The sequence below is a fragment of the Pseudorca crassidens genome, chromosome 6, assembly GCF_039906515.1.
Source record: "Pseudorca crassidens isolate mPseCra1 chromosome 6, mPseCra1.hap1, whole genome shotgun sequence".
Taxonomy (NCBI): Eukaryota; Metazoa; Chordata; class Mammalia; order Artiodactyla; family Delphinidae; genus Pseudorca; species Pseudorca crassidens.
The window spans coordinates 35,026,342-35,045,522 of NC_090301.1; the positions used below are offsets into that span (position 1 = coordinate 35,026,342).

General features: G+C 37.3%; 1 protein-coding gene across 6 annotated transcripts in view; it reads right to left on the reverse strand.

Moving 5' to 3' along the window:
• The window catches only part of SPATS2L (spermatogenesis associated serine rich 2 like), a 167,549-nt gene that overhangs the window by 32,655 nt on the left and 115,713 nt on the right, over positions 1-19,181 (reverse strand). For 5 of the 6 annotated variants that reach the window (XM_067741065.1, XM_067741067.1, XM_067741064.1 and 2 more), the window contains 2 exons: positions 2,209-2,415; positions 718-853 (listed from right to left, as the gene is read on the reverse strand). In XM_067741065.1, coding sequence (XP_067597166.1) covers positions 718-853; positions 2,209-2,415 — 343 coding nt within the window. The remainder of the gene's footprint in view (positions 1-717; positions 854-2,208; positions 2,416-19,181) is intronic. The other variant, XM_067741068.1, reaches the window with a different exon arrangement.

Here is a 19,181-nt window from a genome sequence, read left to right on the forward strand (position 1 = left end):
CATCAGTCAATAAGTCCTCTTTTCTCATTAACTAGTGTGATTTGAGTTTCTGTCACTTGAAAGTGAAAGCGTCCTGATGGATACACTGGTAACATTTTTCTGCTGATAATAACTTAACCTTTTTACTAAGAGGTATTTCATTCTAGTTGTGGACATGAGCAAAAGCACAGGGCTGAAAGAAATGTCTTCCACCAAAATCTGTTGCAGAGCAGGACAGGGCAGGACCCAAACCACACTGGTGTACCATTTCTTAATTCCAGTCTTAAAGATACCCAAGAATGGGGTTCTATCACTAAGCTTACGTAAGACGTTTCTCAGTTTTGTTAAGGGAGTTTTTCTTATTTTATGATGATATCAGGCTGGAAAGTATTTTCTTCTGAGTAGCATTCATGATGTTAACCTTCCAAAGGTTTGTCAAAAATATCATTTTTGATGTTTTGTTCTTTGTTGAGGTTGTGTTCTACATCATTCACATACTTTTGGGCCAGCTTCAAACTCCAATGAATTATGTCTATCAGGTTTCTCTTTATTCCAACATTTTCTCTTCTTTTTTATTCCCAAGATATAGGCATCTGTCTGCAGGGCTTAAGAAAATCTGCTGAAGTGTTGTTCTGTGATGTTCATGGATTAAATAAACAACATTTTCCATCTGATGTCTTTACCTATAGGAATAGCTGAAGTGCCATAAATTTATAGTTTCTAAGTCAAATTACTCACCAGTTGTGTAACTCAGCAAAGGCAGCTTTGATCTTCTTCACTGAACTATCCACTTCCTCCTTGATCATGACGCGATATCTAGTTAGAGACACGGTGCAGCGTTGCAAATCCTTCACCGATTTCTCAATATTTGGGCCTAAAATTAATGTCGAGAGAAAGCATGTTAAAGTGAGCACTTTCTTTTTTTATTTTGGAGCTAAACAACAACAACAAAAGCAACTAACTCACCCCCTTCCAATAAAAAGAGAGAGATTTGTCTTTTGTTTTTCAATGGAAAAAAAAAGTTCCTTTAAGAGGATGTTTACAACCCAGACTGGGTGGTTGTGTGGCCCCTGGGACAGCTGGGATCTCACCAGTGGGCTCTCTGGATGGGCCATTTGGGGCACGTGTGTCTCCTCTGCCCTTTGGAAAGAGGCTCTGATCATTATGTTCTATTGCAAACTGTAGTTTCTTAGAATCTGATACATCTAAAGACCATTTGTGCTGCTGGCTCTCTCGATAGACACCACTCTGCGTAGTTTAAAGCCAGCAGGGCTTTTGGAAGAGGAAAATGACAGAGAGGTTGGGAGAGGTACAAATGGGCTAGAGAGAGGACAGAGCATCGCTGCCAGGTACGCTGGCTCTGGCCCCATCAGTCCTGAGCCAGGCCTGTAATTATAGCAGCAGCACTTAAAGCAGCTCTGTGGGTGCCAATCTTGCCTGATTTCCTGAAACTGTCACTAGGGTTTACAGACAGTGCAGAGCAAACAGGCAAATTGTACTTATCCCAACAAGGGCATGTTTCTTAGAAGAAAGAAATCTCTCTCAAGAAAAGTGAGAAGGTATAATCAAACCCAAGCCAAGGAAATCAGATGCAACTGAGGCTGAATGAGAAGAGTATTATTTAATCTTCTGGCAATCAGAAAGGAAGTGATTTAGCCCCTTTCATTTTTAATACCAGTTATGTGTAAAGTATATCAAAGCTCAAAAAGTGATAAAAACATAATGTGTCAAATATAAAACTCTCTTTCAGTGTATATCGTCTGCAAGTCCTAACACAGAACTGAATTTACGTGAGGAAGGTCACATCAGAAGAAGACACAGCAGCCTCTAAACTCATCTTGATTCAGTGCAAGTTCAGCACTTACAAGCTCACATATTGGGGAAACATTCAGCCTTCACATTGCTAAAAGAGCTCCTGCATCAACATTTGCTTTATAGGATGTAAGGGGAGAAAGTGTTTGTGGTGCAAATTTATCCATGCCTACAAAGAGAAGAACGGCCACAGAGGGGCAGAAAAAGGCGATATAATTCCACTTAAACATTCCAGACCTTTAATTAACAATGAAGGAATCACATCTGGCTTTCAACCTATGTGGCTCACAGAAAGAAATGCAATTTCATGTGTATCTCTCTTCACTAAGCAGCATCTTTTGGAAAGTTCTGTCATTCGGGTACTCCTCTGTGTGTACAAAATATGTTGAATCATTTGTGCAAAAGAAATCACTTTACCTCTTTTCTTTGCCAACTCATCTGGCTTTATTTCAAGATGAGCTGCAGGGGCATTGGACTTAACAGGAGAAGTTTTTGCCTTAGGCTTGCTTGGGTTACAAGGCTGCTCAGCTGACCAGTGTAGGCCATCTGACCCCTCTGGTGTTCCATGTATAGGTTTGGGGTTCCCATCTAAGGATAGTTTCTGTTGCAGTGGTCTGTTGCCTTCTGTAAGAAAACACCAAATAACGACTGTGAAGTGATAAACTAAAAACACTGATGATAAAGTGACGGGGGATGCCGCGATTTTTGTTTTTGTTTACATGTTGGCAATAGTGCCTTTCACTGCAAACAGTCAAGAAACTGTTTTAATAGATGCCCCGGGAGATGAAAGGGTATACTGGAAAGAACCTTGTACTTGGAGTTACAAGACCTGGGTGGGTGTTTTGGCTCCAGTAATTACTTGCAGAGTGACCCCAGGCGAGCCACTTATCTCTGAGCCTTAGTTTCCTCACCCATAACCACCCAGGAAGGCCATTAGGAGCCTTACATGAGGTGAACAGTTTGTTTTCCCCCATTCAGTAAAGGCTTAGGCGTCTTTAAGTATGATTTCGTATTGAGGCTACAAAAACATAGCCCTCCCACCTCCAAGTGCTCCATCAATGTCTTGTGGTATTTTATTCAGAATTAATGAAGGCAGAAGAGTGACTGGAGATAGGGCAAGAATGTAGTGACAACAGGTTCTATGATCATTTCATCTAATTTATAGAAGGATTAAATCAGGAAACATCATCACAGTAACTCAACTATATTTAAAATCTAGGGAGTCAGATTCTCTCTGGAGCTTTAACAGATGTGGCAGTAAATTAAGCAGTGCATTGCTTTCAGCGTCTTTTAAAGGTAGGTCCCTATTTAGTTATTGCTGGAGTGAATTAAATGGCACCTTAGTGGCCTGAAAAGGAAATGTATCACCATTAACATCTTACTCACAACCAGAGAGCGCTTTGGGTGTGAGAAAAGGGGAAGCCGGCATGCTTTTGCAGGTCAGGTTCTTAGAGAAAGCTGGGTGTAGTGGAAAGAGAGCAGGTTTGGCACATTCTGATCTTCCCGATGTCTGGATGACCCTGTAGGAATGACTGCACTTCTCTGGCCAACTGCAGCTTATACCCAAACAGAGCACAACATCATCTCTGTGACACCCAGCCCCCTTTCAAATAGTCACCCTGCCTCACTTCTCTCTACTCCGTGGTGCCTTGTAAAAACTTAGTGCATTATACTCTAACACAAGGTTTCCATGTCTGTCCCTTCCTTGCAGAGGCTATGACGCACTTGAAGGCAGGTGCTAAAATCATATTCGTTTTTGAAGCTCCAGTACTTGTGTCTAGGTCAATGGCTATCTGTAGAATTGTGACTGAATTAAAGTACTCTTAAAATGATTTCATAGGAAAAAAACAAGAAACAAAGAATACCTTTCCTGACACTGTCACAAACGTTACAGAGACTACACTTGGAAAGTACAAAAGAATAAGATCTGGTCCTCGTCAATTTGATTTTAGACATTTGCCCATTTTTGATGGGTAAATTTGACTTTAGTTGAATCCATCATTTACTACCTATATATTAAAAAGGCACAGGATACGTTTTTATGGGCTGAATACTGAGTGCCCTTTAAAAGTTACTTAAAGGGAAATTACAGCATCCAATGAAATGTTCAGCCCAGGTGGTGAACAAAGTAAATAAGTACTGAAAACATCATTTCCTCCAGTAATAAAACAGATTTAAATGGTAGTATACAATTTTATCTTTAGTTATAATAAAGTTTGGAACTTCCCTGTAGAGCAGTAGTTGTCAAACTTTAGTGTGCATGAGTTTTTCCCCTAGTACTTACTGCAAATGCAAATTCCCCAGCACCACCTCCAGAGATTTCGATTCAGAAGTAGATCCAGGATTCAACTTCCTAGGTATTTCTGTTGGGGTGGAGATGGGTGGTACCTAGGTAGTACCACCCACCAGAAGAAACTCTACTGTGAAAGATGAAAAACTAATTTTTTTGGGGGGGGAGGGGCTGTGCCCCATGGCATGTGGGATCTTAGTTCCCTGACCAGGGATTGAAGCCGCGGCCCCCTGCAGTGGAAGTGTGCAGTCTTAACCACTGGACCATCAGGGAAGTCTCGAAAAACTAATTTGTTGATGAATCTATAAATGTTTTGTTAAAAGTAATTAAGTACAGGCTGGTTCCACCTCACTCCCTCTCTAAATCATAGCTGAGATTCAGGCCTGATGAAATTTTATAAATTGAGAATCTAAAATACAGCTCATTGTACATAGTATAGTAAATTACTGTTATTCTTGAAAATAAGGGGATTTCTATTATAGCCTAGTGGAAATAAAGACCTTAGAACAGAGGAAAATATTACTCTGTTGAATGCAAAAGCATTTTAAAGGAGGACAAGCATGCAAATGAGCTTGGGCTCATTAACCTAGAGCTGAAAATTTTTGTTTGTGTATCACAGAACTGATATGTGGGCTATTGGCTCATCATCCAACCAAAAACTATTTATTGGGAAATTTGAGTAGTAGTATCTTTTTAGGTCCTGAAAAGCTGTCTCATTAGTGAGGTCATTGAATGCTGGAAAGATCTGAATTCTCAAAGACTACTTGGATATATTTGCACACTGGCTGTACAGATCTGTCTCCAAATAAGTAAAACTCTAGGACTCTTTCAGATGAAAACTGGTGGAGAGTTATAGAACCATAATAGAAGTAGGTTCATCCTGACCACAAATCCAGATATTTCTAGCAACAGAATAACAAGAGTTCTTTCCTGGATACAGTGATTTTCCTCTAACATTATGGGCTAGAAGTACCATCAGTTTTCTACCTTTCTGGAATCCACTTGTAAACTCCAATAGACTATAGTTGACTTGGAGTTGTTTCATATCACTGTCCATTAAGGTAGCCATTAGCCACATGTGGCTATTGAACACTCGAAATATGGCTTGTCTGAATCAAGTTGGCTGTAAGTGTAAATTACACACTGAAATTTGAGGACTCAATACAAAAAAAGAAGAGTTAAAAATATTCCTTTGGGGCTTCCCTGCTGGCGCAGTGGTTGAGAATCTGCCTGCTAATGCAGGGGACACGGGTTCGAGCCCTGGTCTGGGAGGATCCCACATGCCACGGAGCAACTAGGCCCATGAGCCACAATTACTGAGCCTGCGCATCTGGAGCCTGTGCTCCGCAACGAGAGGCCGCGATAGTGAGAGGCCGGCGCACCGCGATGAAGAGTGGCCCCCACTTGCCACAACTAGAGAAAGCCCTCGCACAGAAACGAAAACCCAACACAGCAAAAATAAATAAATTAATTAATAAACTCCTACCCCCAACATCTTCTTTAAAAAAAATTATATATATATATATATTCCTTTGATAATTAAAAAAATATTGATCACATGTCAAAATGATTTTGGGTATGTTGTTAGATAAGATATATTACTCAATTTGATTCACCAGCTTCTTTTTACTTTTTTAATGTGTCTACTAGAAAATTTTAAATTACATCTATAGCTCACATTACATTTCTATTGAAAAGCACTAATATATACCAAAAGAAGCACAAGATTGTTGGTCTCTCTAGACTAAGAGAGTATTGATTTTAGTGCAACCTTAAAATATCCTCTGCAATTTCTACATGAGAAAAGTAGAGACAGTGATGTATTATCTTGTTCATCATTACATGCTTGGTGCCTTGTGAGTACATTATGAATACTGAATGGATGCATGAATGATTGAATCAGCATTACTTTGGTACTGTGCTTGCCTGGGACCTTTCCAATTACAGGGAGCCTAATTTGATGTGAGTCTCTGGTTGTGTCTTTATCCTACAGTCATCAAATACTTGAACCAAAGTAGCTACATCTTGGAAAGAAAAGTTCTCTCTGGAAACACCCAATCTGCCCAGATTTCAATAAAAATTATATACATTTTAATTTAATCCTTGTCCATGTATTTAAAAAATTGCTCCTAGAAGCTTATGTGTTTCTGAATCTATTACCTAAGCCTTCCTTTTATTAAAAATACTTATCAGAAAAAAAAAAATACTTATCAGATCCCAATATCTACATAACTTCTTGAGTATGGTTCTGGTTTCTGATTCAATTTAACCCAACAGACCTGTGCCCACTCACTATGCGCTTGCCTTGGCTAATTCACAGGAGTTAAATGGGACATAGTCTCTCTGCCCTTAACGACTAGTATATAAAATTGAAAAAGTAATATAAGACTCCAGCATGATAAATCTGAGTTGACCTTTCCCCACTGTACTGTCCTGGCACCTTTGTTGAAAATCAATTGACTGTATATATGGTATTCTATTTCTGAACTCTATTCTATTCCACTGATCTAACTGTTTCTCCTCACCCCGATACCACACTACCTTATTTACTAATTACTATATAATGAGTCTTAATATCAGGTAATGAATGTCCTCCAACTTTGCTCTTCTTTTTCAAGACTGTTTCAAGATCTTAGGCCCTTTGCATTTCAATATGTGTATTTCTACAAAAAAAGTCTGATGAGATTTTGACTGGTTTGCCTTGAATCTATAAATCAATTTAGAGATAACTGGTTTCTTAACAATCTTGCATCTTTTGATCACTGAACATGATATATCTTCCCATTTTTTTAGGTTTTCTTTAATTTGTCTCAGCATTGTTTTATAGTTTTTAGTGTCTTGTGCATCTTTAGTTAAATTTATTCCTAGGTATTTTAGATGACATGCAAAATGTCACTGTATATAATTTTTTTAAAATTTCATTTCCCAACTGCTGGTTGCTAGAATACAAAAACACAAATTAACTTTTTATATATTTAAGCTTGTACCTAAAACACCTTGCTACTTTCCTTATTAGTTTTTTGTTTTGTTTTGTTTTATAGCTTTCTTAAAATTTTCTACATGGGCAATAATGACATCTGTAAATGAAGTTTAATTTCTTCCTTTCCAATGTTTCCTTGTCTTATTGGACTAGTTAGGAATCCTAGTACAATGTAGAATAATCATCCTTGCATTGTTCCTGATCTTAGGAAAACTACATTCAATATTTTATTATCAAGTATTATATTAGCTGTATAGTATATTTTTCATATGTTTATCGGTAAATTCTCTTATATTCTGGTAGTTTTTATTTTGTCAAGTGATTTGAGATGATCATGCTGTTGTTTTCTTTGATTTTGTTAATGCAGTAAATTACACTGATTGGTTTTTAAATGCTAAATTAATGTTGCATTCCTGGAAAAAAGTACCCTGGTCATGGTGTATTATCTTGGGTTTAAATATTGCTTCCTTCAGTTTGCTAATATTTTGTTGAGGATTTTGCTCTTTTACTCATGAGCAATATGGTTCCTAAATTTTTCTTGTAATGATTTTTGTCAGGTTTTGATAAGGTTATGCTGGTCTCATTAAAAGAGTTGAAAAGTGCTCCCTTCCTTCTATTTCTAAACTATTTCAGAAAATAAAAATATGTTTAAGATTGCTATTATTTCTTTCTAAAATGTTTTTAAGAGTTCACTGGTGAAGCAATCTGGGCCTGGAATTTTAATTACCAATTGCTTTGATAGGTTTCGGGCTATTCAAATGTTCTATTTCTTACGTACATTTTAGTAATTCGTATTTTTTAAGAAATTTGTCCATTTCACCTTTTGGCATAAAGTTGCTTATAATATCCTGTTTGTTGTTAGTCTTTAAATGAACGAGGGGTCAGGGTCAATTTCATTACCGATATTGGTAATTGGGTTATTGTATTTTCATTATGATGTAGTTCAAAATATTTTCTAGTATCTCTTGTGAATTTTTTTCTTTGACCAATGGATTATTTATTTATTTTTATTTATTTATTTTGGCCGCACCATGTAGCTTGCGGGATCTTAGTTCCCTGACCAGGGATTGAACCTGGGCCCTCAGCAATGAAAGCAGGAGTCCTAAGCAATGGACTGCCAGGGAATTCCTGACCAATGAATTATTTAGAAGGCTGATTAACTTCTGAATTTTTGGAAATTTTCTAGATATCTTATTGCTATTAATTGTTAATTTACTTCTATTTTTGGTCAAAGAGCATACTCTAAAGATTTCAAAACTTAACTTTTGTTTTGAAACTTATTTTATGGTCCAGTGATTGGTCTATTTTGGTGAAAATGCCATGTGCTCTTGAAGTTGTTGGGTGCAGTGTACTACAAATGTCAATTAGGTTAAGTTGGTTGATAATATTGTTCAAATCTTTTACACTGTTACTGATTTTTAATATACTTGCTCTATCAGTTGCTAAGAAAATGGTGATAAAACCCATAACTATTGTGGATTTGTCTCTTTCTTTAGTTCTATCAATTGCTGCTTCATGGGTCTGGAAGCTTTGTTGTTAGGTGCATGTAAAGTTAGGGTTGTTATGTCTTCTTAAGGAATTGATCAATTTATTATTATGAAAAGATCCTAATTATATCTGGTAATATTGCTTGTATTGAAATCTTCTTTGGTGTTAATATAGCCTCACCAACTTTATTATGCTTACCTTTTGGATAGTATATCTTTTCCTTTCTCCTTTAACTTTAGGCCTGTCTCTCTTTCTATGTAAAGTGCATCTCTTGTAATCAGCATATAGTTGGGTCTTGCTATTTTATCCAGGCTGTCAATCTATGCTTTTTAATTCGAATTTTTAGTCCATCTCCATTTAATGTAATTTTTGATATTATTGGGTTATGTTTACCATTTTGAGTTGTGTCTACTCTTTATCTCTTTGATCTTTTTCCTGACTTCTTTTAGGTGAATTTGTTTTCAAGTAATAGTTTTATCTTTTTTTGTGATACCTCTTCATTCTTTGTCTTTAGAGACTGTTCCAAGGATTACAGTATGTGTCATTAATTTATTACAGTGTCCTTTGAATCAATATTATACTGCCTCATGTATAAGGTAACAACCATACAATAGTATAATTCCACTTACCCACTCCTGTCAATTGTATATTTATAGTCATATATTTTACCTCTACATTTGTTGTAAACCTCACAATACATTGTTATTGTTTTTGCTTTACACAGTCAATTGTTTTTTTAAAAATATAAGAGAAAAAAAACCTTTTCTTTTTATCCATATATTTACCATTTTCAGTAGTTTTCATTTCTTCCAGCAGATCCAGATTTCAATCTGGTATCATTTACTTTCAGCCTAAAGAATATCTTTCAGCTTGTTTTGTAGTGCAAGTCTGCTGGTGATGAATTCTTTCAGCTTTTGTTTATCTGAAATTATCTTAGCTTTACCGTCCTTTCTGAAGGATATTTTCACTAGATATAAAATTCCGTATTGGCAGTTATTCCCATTACATTACAGATTTCATTCTAGAGCTTTCTGGCCCATATTGTTTCTGATGAGAAGTCAACCTTTATTCTTTTTGTTGTTTCCTATTTGCAATGTGTGTTTTTTTCCCCTGGCTGCTTTTAAGATTTTTGTCTTCACTTTTGACTTTCAGCAGTTTGACTATGATATGCTTTGGTGTGATTTTCTATCATTTACTCTGCTTGGATTTTGCTGAGCTTTTTGGATATGTGGGTGGTTGTTTTATGCTGAGTTTGTAAAAACTGTGGCCATTGTTTCTTCATAAGCGCCCTCCCTCCATTCTCTTCTTTTTCTCTTCTGAGATTCCTATTGCATATCTGTGAGACTGCTTGATACTGCCCCTTAAGTCACCGAGGCTCTGCTTTTTGTTGCTGTTTTGTTTTTTCTCTTAATATTTTTCTCTGTTCTTCAGTTTGTTTATTTTTGTTTTTAATTAATTAATCTTAGTTCCCCGACCAGGGATCGAACCCATGCCCCATGCAGTGGAAGCGTGGAGTCTTAACCACTGGTCCCTGTTCTTCAGTTTGGATGATTTCTTCTGACCTGTCTTCAAGTTCACTGATCCTTTAGTCTTTATTGTCCAAACTGCTGCCAAAGGCATCTGATGACTTTCAAAAAAATTCAGTTATTGTACTTTTTAGTTCTAGGATTTCCATTTTATTCTTTTTATCTCTCCTAAAATTCTCCTCTCTTCACCTTTTTTTGGTAAAATTTTAAAATCCTTATTTATAATCCTTATCTGCTGATTCCAACATCTGGGTTGTCTATGGGTCTGCTTCTAATGACTAATCTTTTCCTTTACTATAGGTCACATTTTCTTCTTCCCATGTCTAGTAATTTTTTAAACTGGATACTGAATACTGTGAATGACACATTGAGAAACACTGGATTTTGTTATTTTCCTCTAAAGAGTTTTGTATTTTGTTCTAATAAGTCATTAAAATACCAGCATATCACTCTCTGCTCCCCCCACCCTGCCTTTTGCCTTGAAGGCAAATGTTAGGCATCTTATAAAACAAGCTGGACTGGAAGTAGGTAAGGGGATAGTAGACTGTTCTTTAAAATACCTTTATTTAATTACCCTGTTTTATATTTCTTTTCTTAAGTTTGCCCCCCATCCTATCTGCTGACTCCAAATGCAGAGTTTCCCCATTTTCTGACAGGCAGTCAGCCTCCTCCCTCCCAAAGCTCTCTCCCTCTGAATTCTATGCTGCAGTTTCCCATACTCTGCTTCATCAGTCAATCCTCTTCCACCTACTTTCCTTCCTCTAGAAATTGAGGCCCTCTTTTCCCTTTTCTTCATTATTGTGGATTTCTATATTTAAAAATCCTTTACTATAATTCAGTGGGGTTTATGATGAAGAAGATATAAATTTATGCCTTTCTTTTTCTTAAAAAATTCTTGATATGCTTTGCCAAATTATTTTCCAGTCACTTGGACCCACTGACATTCAGCTGTAATGCATGCAATTGTTCTCACACTTAACTCTTGCCAATACTGAGAACTATCAATTTTCCAGTTACTAAATCTCTGTATCAACTTACATATTGGACTTGTCCTTGACTTAATTTATTTTACAGAGCAAAACATGAACTGTGGTGGTTGTTTTTTGTTAACAGCACCAGAGAAAACAAATCTTCCTTTTGGGAGAAATATGTGAACTTAGATTCAAAGATTTTCATAATATATGTACAGCCATGTATGTGTTCAGATTTGAAAGTTTCTGAAAACTCCTTTTTCTCTTTAGCTTTTACTTTTTAGTGAAAGCCTCATGTACTTAAAAGTAGACTGAAGGAAGTATACGCAGAATTCAAATCTAAATTTAAAGGATGTCTTAAATACAGAGTAGTTCTAAAACAATTATTTTAACCCATTGAGTTTAGATGATTTCATAGTCTCCTATACAAATGTAATTTCAGTAAATCACATCATTTGATGACAATTAACTTAGTATTGTAAAGTAGTTCTATCTAGAAAAAACCGATAAAAAATAATTTTGTTGTTATAAAATAATGCCTAAAATTGCTAATATCTGTGTTACTTAAAGCATTACCATTCTCTTAAAAGTATCAATACTTAAGTGAATTCAATAGTGTTTTATAATAACCAATAATAAAGTAATTGGTAGTTCTTTAATCATTGATCTTAGTGTTCTTAAGTACTCACAAAAGAAAAAATGTAAATGGAAATTAAACGTCTCAAAAATGTTCCATCTTTCTACTAATTGGTTTTACAAATAAAAACAATGAGATTAGTGCAATCTTTCTGGACAGCAATATATTAAGCACTTAAAAAATATCCATACCCTTTGAGCCCAATAATTCCACTTCTAAGAAAATATGCCAAGGAAATAATCATGATTGTTCATAAAGATTTATATACAAGAAATGTTTGCTATAGCATTGCTTATAATAGCAAACAAATGGAAACAATGCACATGGACAACAGTTTGGGAATAATTAAAATAAACATGGCAAATTGCAGCCATTAAGGTCATGTTTTTAAAGAACATACAATGATGAGGTAATGTTTGTAATGTCATGTTAAGTAAAAAGCAGAATATAAAAGTTCAGCCGCTACGTAATATTTGTAAAAACAACCCCTATACATCTGTGCATTTAAAACATTCTGAAATTAAATTTTACGGTGTTTTTTTCTGAGAGGTAGGATATTTTTCCCCTTAAACCTTACTGCATTTTTCATATCTCTCCAATTAATATAAATGCCTTTTAAAAACCAGAAATACAAAATCCATAATTATCTTTAAAAAGCAGCACAGAAACTTAAACTTTTTAATTAACCTACACTTATCCACATATTTTATCATTAATAATTCAAAACAACCAGGAAAAAGGCTTGTTTGCGTTTCTATCATGTGCAGTTATTGTTCTAGACGCCAAAAACACAACAGTGGTAAAAGACATTTGTGGTTCCCATCTTTATAGAACTTGCAGTCTCATAGGAAGACATAAATCAAACCACCACACAAACAAATGTAGAATTACAGCTGTATTAAGTGTTATGAAAGAAAAGTACACAGTATATGAAATCCTCAATTGGAGTATTTGACTTAGGGATATCAAGAATGAATTCTCCATGGAAGTAACAACTAAGCCCACCTGAAATTACATGAAAAACTAATCAGATGAAGAGGGCATTCCAGGCAAAGACAGTATTTGAGGCAGTTATCAAGTTATTGTCTCTAAACTCCAAATCCACTCTTCTTTGCCCTACTTTGTGATACTGGAGCTGGACGCTGTAAACAATTCTGTTTTGCCAACTGGCAGAACGTTAGCTTTGTCGGTAGAGGGCAACAAAGGGGTCGCACAAGGCGATGAAGACAGAAATACACTTCCTGTCTAGGTTCTGGTCCTTCATTATTATTATTATTCACCACAGGAGCCAGCAGCCATGCAGAGGAGCTCCAGCTGCACTCTCATGCCACGTTCTCTGGCTCCCCAGCCCTGATAGTGGCTTTGAGCAGTTCCAGTCTATCTACACCCTATGGCAATGGTGGGCTTCTTCTACAGAACAGCTTGGGCCAGGCCCTATGCCAAGATTTCTTGCCACCGCGAGGCGGCATGCATGTTCCTCTGGGTAGCCACACACCTTGTTTGATGAGGTCAGTCTCAGTTTTAGACTGGGGGACTCTCCCAGTCCTAGTTCCTTTATTGTCCAGTCTTCCTGGAGATAGTAACTGCTCTCTTGACACGTCTAGACCCCTGAGACTCCTTACTTACCCCTTTTAGTAGTTAGCCACCTCCTACAGTTTTAGTTAGCAGTTCTTCCTATTACATTCCTCCCATCCAAATAACTGGTGTGGCTTCTCTCTCCTGACTTGAACCTGACTGTTATACACGGCCAGTACGTGGGACTAAGAGGACACCAGTACGGCTGAAGCAGAGAACAAGAATGGACATGCTGTGCATTGAGGCAGGAACGGGACACAGGGGCCAGAATATGCTGGGCTTGCAGGCGAGGGTAAGACTTTTGGCCTTTATCTTAAGAGTTCAAATATGTGTCATCTGAAAAGATTACAGGATAGAGAATGATTTAGAGGGGAACAGAGTGAATGCCAGGAGATGAATGAGTGGACACTTAGAGCAGCAGAGGCAAGAAAGGATGGTTTTGATGGGAAGGTAGAGGTAGAGACAGTGAGAAATGGATGGATTCCAGGAATATTTGAAAAGGAGAATCAACAGAACTTGGTGATGAGGAAGATGTCATGACTGATGCCTGGATTTCTGGCTTGCAGAATGGATGGACAGTACACTAAGATCAGGAACAATAAAAGAAAGCTAAGGCTGGGAAGGGAGATCAGGAGTTTGTTATGAGCATGTTGTTAAAGTGCTTTGAAATCTCAAAGTGAAAATGTCAAGTAAGAGTCTGAGTTCAGAGAGTAGCCTCGACTGGGATGATGAGTTTGTGAGCCAGTGTACATAATTAAGGCTAGGGTATGGCTGAAATGATCTACAAAAAGAGTATAGCTCTATATGAGAAAGGATTTGGAACTAACCCAGCCTTGATGAGACTCAACAATTAACAGCCAGTAAGAGAAGACTTAGAGGTAAACTTGGTGGGAGCAATTTCCTTGGACTAATGGGGCTGTAAGCCATAGGATAGGTTGATAAGTGAGAGAGAGGTAAAGGAATGGAGACCGTGAGTAAAGACAACTCTTTTAAGATGTCACAGAATAACGGTCCAGTGATGAAGCCCCAAGAAAAGTCTTCACATTACAATTATTGTGCACCTTAATTTGCATTTTTCATCATTCTTCTATCTCTACATGACAGGCTAATTAACAGAAATTCAGAGGAACCAATAACTTTGGAACAGAGACCAAAACAGGTTTATTCAGAAGACATAATGTCAGTCAGTTCTGCCTTTTCGTAACTTCTTTATCGAATACAGATAGACTTTATTATTTCATTCATGTTCTATAAGACTTGATCAGCTCAGAGGGCATAAAAGCTGGAAACTTTCTAATTGGAAGCCAATCTTTTAGTTTAATTTACATTGTCTTTACAAGGTCTCATACGTCATTAATACTTTTACAGGTTTATTTACATTAAAAGATAATAGATAACAAAGTCGCTGGATTAATAAGCTGTCAATGACACAAGGTAGGCATGTTAACTTGATTTGTTTTGCAGACTTATTTCTCTGAAAAACAGGCTTAATTCTCATAGCATTTTGATAGAACCATTTAGATCTTTGTTCAAAATTAAGAAAAAAAAGGGAAGGCCTTTTATTCTTCGCAAGGAGTGCATTCCATTTAATTAAGTCTATTTTTAACTGAAAACTGCCGTAACAAGGTCTGAGTGGGAAGTTACGAAGGTATCAGCTATTCAGAGATGAGTAGGTTTGTGGTTTTGCTGTAAGGATGTAGCAAAAGTAGTTTTCAAATGAGAAAGAGAAGGGAGAGGGCTCTGGATTTCGCTGTACCCAGGTAACAGAAAAACACCCGAGGGGTTTCCATATCCTGTGTCCTCACGTCGATACATCCTATGTCTGTCTCCATCTCTTTCTGCTTTATCACACACACAGAAAGGAAGCAGAGGCCTAAGCCACTGAAAACACAATGTAAGGCCACCCCTAATACTACCTGAACAGTTCAGACACAGTGCTGCTGGAAGCAGATGTTGAGACTGAACAACGCACAACTACAAACAAGAGTTAACACCAAGGATCTGATGCCAAAATAATAGAGTGAGAATAATGATAAATGTGCTCTAAAATATAAGCTTTAAAACGCCTGTTCACATGACAGTACTTAATGTCAGCTATATATACGAATAAAGTACTATATCTTTAATTAAAAACCAATGGTTATAACTCTACAAGGGCTTCACCTAAAATAATCCTTAATTAAAGTTTAAATAAAACATTGGCTGTTCAGACCAAGATAGCTTGATGTGACAGAATGTGAACAGGGGCATCCTCAGCCTCAATGTCTCAGCATCCACATCTCCTCTTCATCCACTCATGTCACGTATGGCCTTATCCGCGGTTGCTACCCACACTTCCCTTCCTGCCCCAGTCTCTCTCCTACTTGCTGGCTTCACAACATTTACTATAATCTGTAATCATTCAGCTGTATTCTGCTTTACTGTGCATCTCTCCAAGAGGGCAAAACCTTTTTAATTTTGTTTACTTCTTCTAGAAGAATTCCTGGCGCATGTTAGATGCTTAAAACATTTCCTGGATGGATAAAGAAATGATTCGAGGGTTTACTTTGTGCCAGATGCTGTGCTGATCACTTCATGTATCTCATTTACCGCTCACCACAATCTTGTAAAGTAGAATATTTTGCAAGTGAAGATAAAAACACAGAGCGGTTAGCTTGTCCAGGGTCACTCACCTAGTAAGTGACAAGGCCAATATTTGAATCCAAACATGTTTAATGCTAAAGCCCTGGTTCTTAGCTATGATATTATGTTGCTTCCATCTGAGAGCTGGCACGGCTGAGATCCTGGAATATACACGTTTGGCTTTTCTATTAAAGTTCTCGGCAAGCTGCTTTCTTCTTGTTGATCTTTTCTAATCCTCTGGTCCAATATAGGGTTTAGAAAAGCAGGGGAAATAATCTTGTAGCTAGGGCCAACAACAGCATTAAAAAATCTGCCTGGAAATCCTATAGGGAACCTCACACCATAAAAATATTGTAAAACAGTCTGTTGTTGTTGTTGCTTTTTAATAAGAAGCACAAATGAAGGACAAGCAGCCAACATTCTAAAACAACAGGACCCTTTCTCTCACATTTGGTTCAGTTCACCTAGAGAATGAGAAAGCAGTTCTGTGCCAGAGGCATGCCAAACACAGAATCTGCACTGCAAAGGTAAAACGATGGAGCTGCTCCTGTCCTCCAATACAGGGCAGACTGCGAAGTCTGGTTTGTGGAGGTCAGTGAACACTGCATGGGGCCTTCTGTTCGAGACAAGTAACAGGTAACAGAAGAGCTGACTTCCCAGGATGCTTGACAAGATGAGAGGATATAAAGGAAGCCTGCTGGGAAGAGAAGCTGAAGACAAGGAAAGCCCCGCCCCCAAGTTTATCTCAATGGAGCCAGTTGGTGGCCCATAATCCTGCTCCTTTCCTATTGGATGGGAATTGTGTCCAGAGGGAGAAAGACAACACAGGAATCTGAATTCCTGTTCTGGCCCCTACGGCGATAAGCGCCTATACATTTCAGCAATCTGAGCCCTAAGAAAAGTAGTGCAGGAGCAACATTTAAGATAACTGAACCCTAAGGGTATAATGTGCTTTAGTCATTTAGATGGAGCCTTAGAAATAAAAGTGATCCTTGGCATTACATTTGGTAAAACTAAATCTTGATCTACTCCTTGTCTGAGTTTGTACTTGGACGCAGATGATCTTGATCGGATTATGTAAAAGATCTAATTTGAGCTGTTATTAAAAATTCTGAAATACAGAAAAAACTACTCCAAGGCTTAAAAAAGTAATTTTGTACTAAGTTTAAATCAAACTCCCCAACTTCAAAGCTATATGCTGACATGCAGTGTTGTCCCACTCGACAGTACTATATTTACAGCCTGAAATGATGATGCTTTGGGTGGTTATGTTTCATGTGGGAAGTCACACTAACACCCTGGAACCACCTGCATATATCTTAAAGTTAACTTTTCTCCTACCAGAAAATGATCCTTTTAAAACTTTTAAAAAGAGAGATCTTGAATGTCAAGGTGTTATAAAAAGATAAAACATGCATTCCACATGTTCACAGCCTGCTGCCCAGCTGGGCATTCAGAACAGGCTTTCCTGAGGCAGTTTCATTATTGGAAAGCTTGATAAATGCTCCACCACTAGCAGACTGGAGATTTCTTTTACGCTCATACTTCGAACTCACTCAAGTACAGAATACCATTATCTAGCTTTGTTATGATTACTTTTTCCTAATTTTTCAATTATACATCTTTTAGGAGTAAGGGAGCCTGTGGTTTTAGCAATAACTCTCTAACATGTGCATAAAATTGCATCGATTTGAGTCAGGCTTTTGCTAACCAAAGAGAGTTACCCCCGGGTGTGGGTCTTCTCAGTTTCTCGACCCAAGGGCCTTGGTTTCCTCAGCTATAAAGTGAGGGTAGTAAGGAATCGTTCCCATCCTTTTCAGTTCCAAAGGTCTACTCAAAATGGGGTGTGGAATGCCTAAGACCCAACACTCATCTGTGAACTATCTAGCAGAGGTCTCAGGATTTCTGATAGACTGAATAAGCATTTCAGAGTCATTTGACAGTTTTGGCATCAACTTCCCGATGAACTTTCATCATCTTTGGGAAGGAAAACTTAACTAGTTATAAACTCATTTTAAAATTTATGATCACAATAAGTGAGCTGCTGATGAATGGTCAACCAGGAGGATTCCCTTCCTTTTGCAAAAACATCTAATAACCTTCCATTATCATCATTTTATTCTTTAACAGAAAAATTTACATGAGTGATAGATTTGTATTATTAATTACTAACAAATAATACTGACATACCTCAATGCCTTCATGCTAAGCTTATAAAACCAAAGGGATATTGGGATGGCTCTTCGTGCAATAAAGTATTCTTCGCCAAAAGTTTCATGATAGGGTTCACAAAAGACCCCTGGTACAGAGAACTCGTCGGATGGGTACTTAACTTTCAAGGTAGCTATCCACCGTGAAGTGAAGCGATTCACTACTGCATTTGCTCTAATGTCATATACTTGATAGAGTTACTGAAATTGCTTTAGGAAGAAGGTATAAATTATAAGTAAATGAACAACTATATGTGCTGCGCTTTTAGTGTATGATTGATATCACAACAGCAACTTGAGTAATTAGCTTTTGAAATAATTGGTGTGAAGGCAAATCACAAGCAAAGTTGGGAATGTGCCACTCGATTATTTAATGTCTTTCTCCTGCCCTGACTATAAATCAAAACATTCTCAAAATTGTAGGCTGAGGAAAAGCTGAATGAAAAGATTACTGGAAAATCCAGATTCTAAATAGAAGTAGGTGATTTTCGTTGTTTGTTTTTAAGAAATCCTTGTGTAGTAAGGATTATCTGAATTATAGCACTATTAATAGTGTTGTTAGGTAATGTGTTTATGGAAGAAAATTAGAGCTTTGTGAGCAATTAAAAAACTTCCTAGTGTGTTATTTAATGCTTCCTCATGGTATCCCTGATTCAACACTGGTTACTATGTGATTTTCTGTTTGCACTTGTCTTTTCTGCTAGACTAAACTCTTCTCAGGTAGGGCCCCTGTCTTATTCATCCTTGGTTTATCTTAGGAGGCATTTTGAAAAACAGGGCACTTTTAAAATTTATCTAAATGATTGCGTATGGGTGGGTGTTGGGGGCAGGATGCTAAATGACTCACAATCACAGGAATCCCACACAACGAAGAACTGCCCTGTAACCTGAACTTTCTCACATCCTCCTAGACACATGACATGTAAACCCAAGTATTTTTTGTACAGTTTTCCTATGGACTTCCAAGGTTTACTTGGATTTCTAGGGTTCAACTACTGTGGAAATTAAGAGAAAATTGGACTCTTTGGTGTTCAGAACTTTACCAAGAGCTTTTCACCATTTGGAAAATCCCGTGGCCAATCACATGGGCA